The 13179-nt window shown below is 35.9% G+C and overlaps 1 protein-coding gene across 1 annotated transcript; it reads left to right on the top strand.

Annotated features, from left to right (window-relative positions):
* Window positions 1–7119: 7119 nt before the first annotated feature.
* LOC110466579 (sodium-dependent glucose transporter 1-like) lies at window positions 7120–10278 on the top strand. The gene is made up of 4 exons (XM_021523164.1): window positions 7120–7190; window positions 7320–7522; window positions 8033–8318; window positions 8718–10278. The coding sequence occupies exons 2-4, from the start codon at window positions 7328–7330 to the stop codon at window positions 9713–9715; spliced, it is 1479 nt and encodes a 492-aa protein (XP_021378839.1). The 5' UTR covers window positions 7120–7190; window positions 7320–7327; the 3' UTR covers window positions 9716–10278.
* Window positions 10279–13179: the final 2901 nt, after the last annotated feature.

Genomic DNA, 13179 nt, shown 5'->3' with positions numbered 1-13179 from the left:
CTATTGGGTCTCTGTAGTAAACGTGTGTAATACTGCACTATTGGGTCTCTGTAGTAAACGTGTGTAATACTGCACTATTGGGTCTCTGTAGTAAACGTGTGTAATACTGCACTATTGGGTCTCTGTAGTAAACGTGTGTAATACTGCACTATTGGGTCTCTGTAGTAAACGTGTGTAATACTGCACTATTGGGTCTCTGTAGTAAACGTGTGTAATACTGCACTATTGGGTCTCTGTAGTAAACGTGTGTAATACTGCACTATTGGGTCTCTGTAGTAAACGTGTGTAATACTGCACTATTGGGTCTCTGTAGTAAACGTGTGTAATACTGCACTATTGGGTCTCTGTAGTAAACGAGTGTAATACTGCACTATTGGAGGTCTGTAGTAAACCTGTGTAATACTGCACTATTGAGTCTCTGTAGTAAACGTGCGTAATACTGCACTATTGGGTCTCTGTAGTAACCGTGTGTAAAACTGCAATATTGGGTCTCTGCAGTAAACGTGTGTAATACTGCACTATTGGGTCACTGTAGTAACCGTGTGTAAAACTGCAATATTGGGTCTCTGCAGTAAACGTGTGTAATACTGCACTATTGGGTCTCTGTAGTAAACGTGTATAATACTGCACTATTAGGTCTTCGAGTAAACGTGTGTAATACTGCACTATTGGGTCTCTGTAGTAAACGTGTATAGTACTGCACTATTAGGTCTTCGAGTAAACGTGTGTAATACTGCACTAATGGGTCCCTGTAGTAAACGTGTGTAATACTTCACTATTGGGTCTCTGTAGTAAATGTGTGTAATACTGCACTATTGGGTCTCTGTAGTAAACGTGTGTAATACTGCACTATTGGAGGTCTTTAGTTAACGCGTGTAATACTGCACTATTGGGCCTCTGTAGTAAACGTGTGTAATACTGCACTATTGGAGGTCTGTAGTAAAGGTGTGTAATACTGCACTATTGTGTCACTGTAGTAAACGTGTGTAATACTGCACTATTGGGTCCCTGTAGTAAACGTGTGTAATACTGCACTATTGGGTCTCTGTAGTAAACAGTCTTTAATTTTTGTAAGCTCATGTTTATCTTTATTCTGGTCATTTCAAGGTATATATTTTATTTACCATAGAGACCTCGATACAAAGAAGGTGAGTCAGTTAAATATTATCATGTGATGTTGTCATTTGTATAAGTTTCTAAAGACATTATGAAGACTTTAGTAGGTCTCGGCTGATAACCACCTTCCTTCCTACCTTTGGCAACAGTTTAACACAAAATCAAAACTTTAGGCATTGCCAGACATTGTGCTAGGAATTATACAAGTAGAGAAACAATGTTGAGATCTCAAATGTTGCAAAGGATGTAACAGATTTATAAATCTACAGCTAATCCCTAATTCTTTCATGGGTTCCCACAGTAGTTGCATCTTTCAACATGCATTGGGAAACAGCTAGTATATTCCTCTCTCAAACCTCGTGTTGCAGATGTGTTGATGGTGTGTGATCACGCGGTGTTTCTAGAAGAAAACGCCTGGTCACTGACGGTGTAAAAGGAAACAACATCGGGTTCCTATATATCTGGATGATTACGGGCCCATACCTGATTTCAAATAACACTAATATGTTTTTATCTAATGCGATTATCGCAATAAACGCTAACCCAGCGATACCGCTAACAACACGATAAAGGTAACGTTCGTTGATGCAACAGCCCACAAACTGTTCGACGTCGCCACACTCGTTATATCGCATTTCCATGGGCCAAATATAATCGAAACATAAGAGAAAAGACAACGTGAATGGTTGTCATTGATGATGAGCTAAATGAAGAAGTCTTTTTTGAGCCACGGTTGTATCGCAGATTAGAACTTGGACATGTCTAATCAAAACAAATTGCGTTAGAATTATCCATTGTACTAACATTTACACATCTCACCCGGGCCTGGGATTATTAACAAAACGTATGTATCTGTAGGTTGTATACAAAAGAACATATTAGAGAGTGTTAAAAAGTGTGAACAATATTTGCACATTGCACGTTGTATTCTGAGGTGACGTTTGAGATATCACTCACGCGTACGGACACACAGATGTTTATTCCAACATTGTACGCACACAAGTAGTATTATTAAATCTTTTTCCCATAACAAAATATTCTTTTATCTATCGAACAACAGGAAAGAACCATGGAGAAGGAAATCAAATATGGAATTCCATCCTCTGGTCTTGTCACCGTTCCTATGCAGGAAGTTCATGGGGAAAACATCAATGGAAATGATTGTAGTCACAGATCAAAGGAAACACTTTGTATTGAAATCCGAAATAGTAAAATCCTTCAGTCACAGATTTCACAAAGCCTGTGCCTTTCCGCCGCGTATATGATGCAGATGAGTATCTCACTTGACAATTTTGAAGGGTGTTAATTTCTAAAACAGGCGTTCATCGGTCGTTTAAGCGTTATATATAAAGAATGACAAGTTTTTGAACCTGTGTTTTGTTATTCGCGTCGTTACATAAGCTGAAAGCGATTTTATTTTGCATTTGTTTGACCTCAAGATTTTCAAACAAAGTATACCTATCCGATCTATGCAGGACTTTCAAATGAGCAACAATGCAAAAGTGAGGTCACATAATGACAACTGATTGAAATTTAGATTATTTGAGAAAAAGTTGCAATATTTGTTTTTTTAGTAAAGATGTCGCTGTGTAATGCATGGTTTTAAAGTCGACAGACGTGACTATTGTTGAAAACAAGACAATACACATTCATGTATTTTAAATGAATGAATTAAAAGCTAAAAAGACTAAACAATAAAATATGAAAAGCGGTAATATTAAAGCAATAACAGCAAAAATCTTTTTTAAGTTCAGGTTTGCAAGTAAAAACTTATATAAAACGGCAATAGGACCAATCTTCGTAACATTTAGTTTGACATGCATGTTTTTATTTGATGTCTGTAGGGTTGGACAAAGGGCCAGATCGGACCAGCTTTTCCTGATCTTATGATGATTACTGGAGCTGACCTTGAAAGTGGTTCTGCAATCATGACGTCACTCTACACTGGCCTTTTACTTGGATCGGTCCTAGCTGGTGTGATTTACTCCAAAATGAACAAATATATTTTATTTGCTGGCTCCTTAGTAATGTATAGCATTATGCTAGCAGTCATCCCCTGGTGTTATCTTTACGAACTTATGGTAGCTGCGCATGGGTTGCTTGGTGTATGCGGAGGGTTCACTTGTGTATGTAAGTTGTCTGTTGTCATTAGTACAGCCAATATTGCCGTTTGTTATTGCAGCCTATTACTGGTATAATATGGAAAACATTGGATCGTGTTCGACACCAGATACAAATGTATTTTTCGTCAATTGCATTAGAAATGTTGATCAGAATAAGGAACATAATTTCATGAAGCATCCGAATGAATGAAATTTTAACTGAGGTGATCTTAGGACAAGTATCAGAATAGGAGCGTTCGTCAGAAAAATCTTGTTATACCGTTATCCTATCAGGATTACTCGTTTAACACATCTTAAAAATGCTTGTTTGTCAAGTAAAAGGCTGGTTTAACATTTAAGCATACGATTGACGGGTTGGCATATGAAAAAGTCACGTCCTACCATTTTCTTTTCAGAACAGTTTCGTGGACATATTTTCTCTACTTCCTTCAGTGTTACTTGTTCAACCTGTGAAATGGTATAAGCACATAAGGTAACATGGCATTATGTATGTTAATAATCATTGACACATCCCGTATTATCATTTTGTTTTTGATCATTATATTTTCCAGCAATCAGCTCCGAATCTGTAGCTATTTGGGGGCCAACACCACGAGGTCGTTCATATCTTATGGGAAACAGCGCTGCCTACTCTATCGCCAGTGTAATAGCACCATTAGTGGCGGCGCCATTTCTTTTGAAATCAAACTACATCAGTACCACCACGAACTACACTTCACGGAATGCGACCTCCTCCGCTCCAATCATGATTAACAGCATTAACCAATCCAGTCTGCATGACATTGGGATGGCCAATGACTCATTTAAAACGATGAACCGAAGCATGTCAAAGTTATATGTAGCATACACAGTATCGGCGGGTTTATGTATGTTAACAGCTATGTTATTCTTCATCTTGTTTTGTCAACTAGGACAAAGCATGGAAGAGAGATCACGAAAAAGTGAATCACACTTCATTGGAGAACGTTCGCCATTACTTAAGCGGTTACAGTTGTTCAACACAATTGTATTCTGTGTGATACAAAATGCAATTGATTTTACATTTATTGGATATCTTGCAGTATTTTGTATTGATTATCTTGGTTGGACAAACGCCTTCGGGGCTATGTTGACCTCCTTTGCATTTTTCAGTAGACTTCTAGGAACACTGAGCGGTATATTTCTTGTGAGATATGTTCAGACTCATCAAATTCTGCTCATATCAACAATAGTTTCTACTGCAGGGTTCATCGGGTTAACGATAAGTGCACATTTTTATTTTGATGCTGGTATATGGATAAGTGTATGTGTTATCGGAATACCGTTCGGTCTGATGTGGCCAAATATGCTAAGTTGGATCAATGAAAACCTCATTCCTTTATGTAATGAAATGGCAAGTTTGATGAATTTTACTGCATTTCTAGGGGCTTTATTGGCTCCTCTGCTATTTGGATATATGATGGAAGAGATATCTCTCCTTTGGTTCTGTTACCTTTGTTGTTTTAAGTCTGTCGTGATTTTTGTTAATGCAATCCTGATGTTTTTATATACGGTGCCTGTAGATACCAGAAGATAATACTACATTACAAAACTGAAAAGTCTCCATTATTGGTTACGGTTAAGTAAATGAGATTATAAGCAGCTCATATGTAGGTTATAAGTTTGTATTTTGTAATATTATCTTGTTATACAATTTGCTCTGCCTCTAGATATCGTGTTAGTGGGTCAAAATTGTCCCACAGTCGTATGTTGTTTCACTGAATTATATTTCGAGTAGAAAATTATCAAACAGTTTCGTTTGCATTGTTATGTTCTCCTTTTTTATAATTATTATGATAATAAGAATGTACGTTCTTCTTATCGCATGATTGAATTTGATTAATATATGTTATAGCTGCAGTAGTTCGCGTTTCCTATTTCGACAAATATGCTAACCTGTTTTACTTTCATCAAAGCATCAATTATGACAGAACATCTAGATTTTTTCTAGTATTTTTGGAGACCTACAACGGACATTGATAACAGTTCTAAACCGTTGGCATATATCGAGCATTGGAAAGATTTTCTAGCTAATATTATTTTGTATCAACGTAACAGACGTCATACACATACTTCAGAAGACAAAAATGATTTTCATACCTGTATATGGATGTATGGAACCAGGAATTCAATCAGGGAATATTTATCCTGATCATGACAATACGAATCTTTCACATTTTGGATAATAACATTTGATAAGAAGGTCTGTAATAACAATTTGTAAAATTAAAAAAGACTTTTACTCATTGGATCGTTTGCAACTTCAACACGACAGGTGTCGAAATCTGGTTTGGTTTTAGAGATGTGATTTGATTAAGTTTGTGCTCAAGTTTACTGTCGCCATGATATTGTCATTTGGAAATGTTTTATTCCTATCGGCGATATGAATTTCGATGTTTTTTTTATTATACTCAATAGTGTATCCTGTTTTGCCGTTGTATTTTTCCTGGTTCTCACTTTTAGGATGTGGCGTTACTTAACCTACAGGTTTACATGGCGGATGAAGCAGGAGATACTCATATTTCTGAAACAGTTTGTTTTATTCTCTTGTACTTGTTCAATGGTATTCATGTAATTTTTTGTAATATGTTGCCCTCGTTTCATTCATTTAAAATTCGAACTAGGATTTTGTTCACGCTTGGCTTAGTGATGTCAGAAGCCCATACGCCAAGGATTCGCTTACAAGAGATAAAACTAAAAACGTATAGAACCGTCACGTCTCTTTTTAAATGAAGTAAACTACCTGTGTTCTGGTTGAGAACATAACGATCACAGAGTGTTTTACAGATTTGGATCTCATCAAACTTCCGTATACCATAATAGTCATCAGGAGAGGTCGGTTCTTCTTAAACTTTGTTTCGAAATGTAGTGGTAGTGCTATTTTCCGAATTTTCACGTTTTTCCACTGCATTATCATTGTAGCAGTACCAATCAGAACAAAACTGTTTAACGTGTCACAAATTGTTTAAATGTCACAACGGCGACAACACCTAGCCCCCTCTCGTGCGTTACAAGTTTATTACAAAGAAAAAATCATCAAGTATTCTGTAGTTTAGTAGTGTAATTGATAGCAATTGCAGCAAGTATATAATGAGATTCTTTCTCTACCATCATATTTTGTTATCATGGCATATGCGACAAGTTACAAAAAAAAATAAGGAACAAGTCACAATTTATAATAACGTTATTTTCATAGGAATCCCCGGTATTAACGTCACCACATTGTAATGTATAACTTCTTTCCTTGAGAATCCCCGTATCATTGCCAAATTTTGTAACTACGCCTTTGAAACTGTTTTCCTGGCTTGACTGTAAGCTTTGATAAATCGTTTCTGAAAAAAAGAAAATCATACCTTGTCGGACTTTTATGAAAAGCTAAATATAAACACTGAGTGTAAACTCAGTGGGACTAGACAGGGGGTCGAACACTGGACTTCAGCTTGATATATGATCTTGCTTACTGACTTCGCTACCTGTTTAAATGAAGTGTCCTCGCCCAACAGGGGGACGGGCGTACTGTATATTCAAAAAACCATTGAGCAGTGCGACAGGTATCCTTAATTTCAGTTTCATTTTCACGACATTCATAATGTCATATTCAAGACCCTTAGATTAGAGGTGACAATACTGGGGCATGCCTACGTCCTAAAAATATACCTCTCTTTCTAATTTGACCCATTGAATTAAAAGTAAAGTTAAAATGATAACCTACATAGAATTCAGCTAATAAGAATAGTCCTCCGTACTTGTACGTTCCATTTCCTTGCATAATTCGCCTCATACATTATCATACGAAACATGCGTGGGTTATATCAAGTTTATTTTGTTAACGTGTTTTGTGTCGATCTCTTTAATAGTCAGTATTTAATCAATGTTGAATCACGTCTTCGTTTTACGCTGCATGTGACTTCATTTAGATACCGAAACAAAGAGGTGAGTCATCTAAATATTCCCTTACCGTGTATTTTAGATTTTTATTAACTCTAACAAGTAATAGTGCATTCATATATAACTTTGTAAATTGTACGAGAAAACTGTGGCCTTTGTATATCTGATTACAAGAAATCGCCATGGAAAAGGAAGAAAAATATGGAATCCAATCCTCCGATCTCGACGCTGTTCCGATGCAGGAAATTAATATAGGAAAGGATAATTCCTACGAGCAGAAACCAAAGGAAAGCTTCTGCTCCGAATTCCGGAATAGCAATGTCATACAGTCGCAGATTAAACGGAGTGTGTGTAATTCCGGGGCCTATATGATCATGGTTTGTATGAAATAATATATATTTTGTAAAAAAATAAAATCGTGCTCAGGTATCGGAGAACCAAATAGTTTTCAAGAGACAATTGTGTTAGCTTTAAGACAGATTTGGTTAAAACATAATAACAACTTGGGCATTTTAATTCTTTAATTGAACTATCTCCTTTACTAGTCTTAATAACCATCTCAATTGTTCCAGCAAATACACTTCCGTTGTATATCATTCTGAACAATATATTTTAGTGTGCAATTTAAAACTACCACTACTTATACGACAGTTTACACTTTTATTCGTACCCACTGTTTATTTTTAGATATTTGGTACTGTCACATACTCCAAGCAATATACTAAAATGTGTAATCATCAGTGCCTTACACAATAAAAATACGTGATTTGTTTTTCTTCAAAATTCAGTTTTAGCATCCTACATTGGCTGTAGCGGTGAAACCTACTACTCTTGTTTGATATACTTCAATTTATAACAAAGCCTGTGTGTATGTTAAATTCCTGTAGGGTTGGACAAAGGGCCAGATTGGACCATCATTTCCTGATATTATGATTATTTCTGGAGCCGACCTTGAAAATGGATCTGCATTTATGACGTCATTCTACACAGGTCGATTACTTGGCTCAGTTCTAGCTGGTGTGATTTACTCAAAAATAAACAAGCATCTTTTGTTTGGAGCATCACTAATATTATACAGCCTAATGGTAGCAGCCATCCCTTGGTGTTATCTCTACGAACTCATGGTAGCTGCGCATACATTGTTTGGTGTTTGCGGAGGAATTCTGTCGGTTGGTAAGTTGTCGAATTTTTTCTTCCAATATCATTACCGTTTAGCATATATATCTTAATTTTTTTAACATTTCTAATATATTTGTATTATCATAGACTAAAAATGGATATATCGTTGTAGACAACAGTATGATATTGCATGTCCAACTTATCACATCAAGCAAAACCCTGACTCAACGATCGTAAAACAACGATGTCTTTCACTCGAGAACGTCATAAGAACATGGTAAAAAGAAACGCGAGACCGATGATTTTTATTTATTAAACATTACAATGAAAACCTTGTTAAAGCTCGTTTCTTTTTCTTAATGTAAGATTTATCCATTTGAGCTTGATAACATAATAAAAGAGTCACTCGTTGTGAAATAGTTTATCATGTGTCCCACTAACTTTCTCTTGTAGCAATAGGTTGTGAAACTGTTGATATTTGGGGACCAACTCCAAGGGGCCATTCATACCTCATGGGAAACAGCGCTATGTACGCTATCGCCAGTGTATTAGCGCCTTTAGTGACGGCGCCATTTTTACTTCAAAAGCCTCACTACAACAAGAACAACACTTCCTGGAATTCCACTTCCTACTATTCTCCTATCTACACCTTACTAAACAGCACTAACCAATCTGGTCTGCGTGGTATGGATTTGGACAATGACAAATCTGCAGCCATAAACCGAAGCATGTCAAAACTTTACGTAGCATATACAATATCAGCGGTATTAAGCATGTTGACAGCTATGTTATTCCTCATCCTGTTTTGTCAGCTAGGACCAAGCGAGAAGGAGAGGTCGCAGAAAGGTGAATCACACTTCATTGGAGAACGTTCGCCATTACTTAAGCGGTTACAATTGTTTAACACCAGCGTTTTCAGTGTGTTGCAAAATGCAATTGATTTTACGTTTATTGGATATCTTCCAGTTTTTTGTATCGATTATCTTGGTTGGACAAATGCGTTCGGGGCTATGGTGACCTCCGTTGCATTTTTCAGTAGACTTCTAGGAACACTGAGCGGAATATTTCTTGTGAGATATGTTCAGCCTCACCAAATTCTGCTCATATCAACAATAGTTTCTACTGCAGGGTTCATCGGGTTAACGATAAGTGCACATTTTTATTTTGATGCTGGTATATGGATAAGTGTATGTGTTATCGGAATTCCGTTCGGTCTGATGTGGCCAAATATGCTAAGTTGGTTCAATGAAAACCTCATTCCGCTCCGTGGTGCAGTATCAGGTTTTCTACATTTTACTGTCTTTCTTGGTGCTTTATTGGCTCCTCTGCTATTTGGATACATGATGAAAGAGATATCTCTCCTTTGGTTTTGTTACCTTTGTTGTATTAAATCGATAGTAATTGTTGTTAATGCTATCCTGATGTTTATATACACAGACAACAAACGTTGATATTTCCAATGCCGTTGTAAAGTCTCTAAATAGACCTACCTATCCGAGATAATTTTATGACAGCACAACAGAACTGTATCACACGACAAAGTGGTTTCGGCAAATTCACGTTTCCCGTCATACAGTAACTGGGAAACAGTTATGCTTTCGCTTCAAATACAAACTTTGACGGAAATTCACGAAAGGCTTCCGAATCACTCTTGTCATCAGACGGAAATTGTAACCATAGAAACACTATTTTGTTCCCGTAACTGGTCGTTACACCATCTGGAAAATAGTTTGTTTATAATGCACCAGAAGAAACTGCTCATATTTTTTTCTTACCTAAATACTTATATTACAACACATTTTATGTTAAAAATAGCACAAAAACTCATAAGCTTACAAATAGTTATATATACATCATTAACTTGTCGTGTGAAAAAGTGAGAGAGAAAGAAATGTGTGTTGATTTGAGAAGAAAGAAAATAGAGAGTGTTTCATGCAATGTGGGTTGTAGCTGGGGCAGCCCATCCCCAGACAACCCACGAATGATGTACGCATGCCTGGGTTATTAAATGTATATAGAAAAAAAATGTCGTCTTTTCAGGAATATCATCGCGATCATTTTAAATAGATAAAACTTAAAATATATGAACAGATTATGAAATTAATATTCCATTACTTTTTCAAGATCAAATATTCCAAAAGAAATCTAAGCTGTACAAATTAGCTATATTTTAAGAAAGGAAAAGGACAAAAATAATATGGTGCTGTCTGCGAAGAGACATGCAACTGATTCGCTGAATCGCCAATATAAATGTCAGGTTGGGAATAACGTATGTTGTCCAATAGTGAAAATATCCCTATAATAGTATATCAACTAGATGTTGTATTTTCATCTGAAATATAAATTGTGAAGCAAAGATCGAGAGCCAGCCAATACATGTAACATGGGACATTGTATCGAACCTTCAGGACTCTTGCTTCGTTAAAATTTAATTGGGAGTGATCATTGTTGAAGATTGTTTGTTTATGAAATAAATAGTTTTCAAACGAGATCAATGAATCAGCTAAAATTCAATACGATGCAGATTTTATTTCTCGAGTCATAACACACGGTTACCAGATTTAAGATATATTCTATAAAACACTCACATGAAATGTCATATACAAAGTGTAAGTCACATTGTTGGGAAACTTTGTTTCAATATTTATCCATTACTCCAAGTATATAAACCAGGAGGGACTTATATCTAACAACAGATTATTCTTTGAGGAATGCCTCAACATACGATTAACACAAATTTATTGGTTATATAAGTACTTTTATATGTTATGTATAGTTAATTTTCTTGTAATTTGTTTTTCCAAGTTTATAATAATGCAAATATATCAAATTTCATAAACATTATTACTCTCAAACATTACCATTCATTCATTACACATTCAACAATAATCAATTGCAGAATATGGCCATGGTACCTATCAATTATTTCTCAATTATTATGTTTCTGTCAAATTAAACTACAGTTAAACTATGTCCGTTATATATAAGCATTGTTTAGACACTGTATCGATGTGTCGGAAAATGCAAGGAGTTTTACATAGGTATTTAGAAGTATACTTGTATGCATAGTTCATACATACATATTTTGGAGAAGACTTGTATAGGCTTGCCTGTTGTCCAATCCATTTGTTTTTTAAACAATTAAATTTGTTGAAATGAAATATATACATATGTTTATATGACAGCTATTCAAACCTTTGCACTTTGTGTTTCTCATGCTAGTTTAAGACTGTCATAGCTGGGTAGCAAGGTTGTCAGATCGGTGGTATGTGCTTCTCAAATGTGATTATGTCATTGTAAGATCGGTGGTATGTGTTTCTCAAAGGTGATTATGTTATTGTCAGATCGGTGGTATGTGTTTCTCAAAGGTGATAACGTTATTGTAAATAAAATTGTAGAATGTTTCAGTTTTCTATTATTTATCTATCATGACTTTTTCCAAGTTTACTTAATTATGTTTATATTACATGGTAGAGATTTTTGTAAAATCAGTCGTCAGGATCTCGAGTTAATACCATAGTAGTGTTAACAAAGACTGCAGAGAAGAAAACTACGTGTCACATATTTGTGAATATTATATTTTGCTAAAGGAACCATTCATAACATTACTTCAAAGTCATTTCAGTTGAACTTATACAGGTTCAGGAGACCTTATCAAAGGTCATTGGAGTGTTGGAAATTAAGACACTTGTGGCATTTCGATGGGGTTTTTCGGTAAAACATTTAAGTAATTGTTAGTAATGTTTATGTCTTTTCATTGTTTAGTTGTCAACTAAATTGTTGAAATCTTACAATCAGTGTCCATGTTTCCAGTGATTGTGACGTAACGATAACTATTTAACCATATCACAGGTCATTGATTAAGATAAACCGTTATGATAATAGTACATACATATTTCTGCCTATGTCTCTGTTGGATGTATGTTATGTATGACCTGACAGGAATATCCGACATTGTCCCAATGCTTATATGCCAGGCATGGTTACTGATAACGACCTTTTTTGCTTTTTCGCTTTGTCTTCGCGACAAATCGAATCGGCAATTTTCATCATTAAACTTGCGTTATCATGGAGACTACGCGCAAAAAAGATATTTCAATAAAATTAAACATTGTATTTTCGCGGCAACTGATCTTAAATAGAGACATAGCAACAATAAGCCATTTAGTAAAGTAAAAAGCACTTCTAATCACAATATGGCGGTCTTAGAACTGTAACTGACCGGTTTCAGAGCGTGTTTCGGACAAGAACGCGAAAAGTCGACATTATATTAGGTTAAATGACGCCTTTTCGCTCTGTCACCACGAGAAAGCGGCGTTTAAATTAATTTATTGGCGCTTTTTTGCCATGACAAACTGCAAAAACCTTGCATTTACCGCGAAAAGCAAAATGAGGAAATCGCTTAAATACGCTTTTACTCTTTATTAGTTTCTTAAAGGCGGGGTTTTACTGCGACAAACGCCATTTAAACAATAATAAGGCGCTCTTTTGCTTTGTAGTTAGAGGCAAACGTGAAAAACCAAATGATCTTAATCGGACACCAAAGACGAATAATATCCATGTGACTTCAGAGCGTACCACGTACTCATTCACTCACACATTTACATCAAAGATGTGTATTTCTGCACCTACCTACATACTTTGACACTTTTCAACGTTAAGACGGCCGTTTCATAGCCCATACTTAAGAACGTGTAATTGTTATAGAAGCGATGGTGTAAAATATCATTGGCCGCTCTTGGTAGCTTAGCTTACACAGGTTGTGCACAATGCAACATTACAAATACTGTCTTTAGAGAGAGCCAATTGTGTTCAAGTTATGTTTACAGACCATCAATACAATAATATCTTAAAAGGCGACGCTCCCGAAGGTTTTGCCACGTTCGGATGCAGTAGTCAAGGAGGAGGGGGGGGG

This window comes from Mizuhopecten yessoensis, unplaced genomic scaffold (assembly GCF_002113885.1).
Source record: "Mizuhopecten yessoensis strain PY_sf001 unplaced genomic scaffold, ASM211388v2 scaffold11137, whole genome shotgun sequence".
Classification (NCBI taxonomy): domain Eukaryota; kingdom Metazoa; phylum Mollusca; class Bivalvia; order Pectinida; family Pectinidae; genus Mizuhopecten; species Mizuhopecten yessoensis.
This window is presented reverse-complemented; position numbering and strand designations above follow the sequence as displayed.

Excerpts from the sequence above, each read along its gene's own strand:
- LOC110466579 (XM_021523164.1), top strand. The coding sequence starts at position 7,328 with ATGGAAAAGGAAGAAAAATATGGAATCCAATCCTCCGATCTCGACGCT. Across the intron at positions 7,523-8,032 it reads CCGGGGCCTATATGATCATG|GGTTGGACAAAGGGCCAGAT; the intron begins GTTTGTATGAAA and ends AAATTCCTGTAG. Across the intron at positions 8,319-8,717 it reads CGGAGGAATTCTGTCGGTTG|CAATAGGTTGTGAAACTGTT; the intron begins GTAAGTTGTCGA and ends TTTCTCTTGTAG.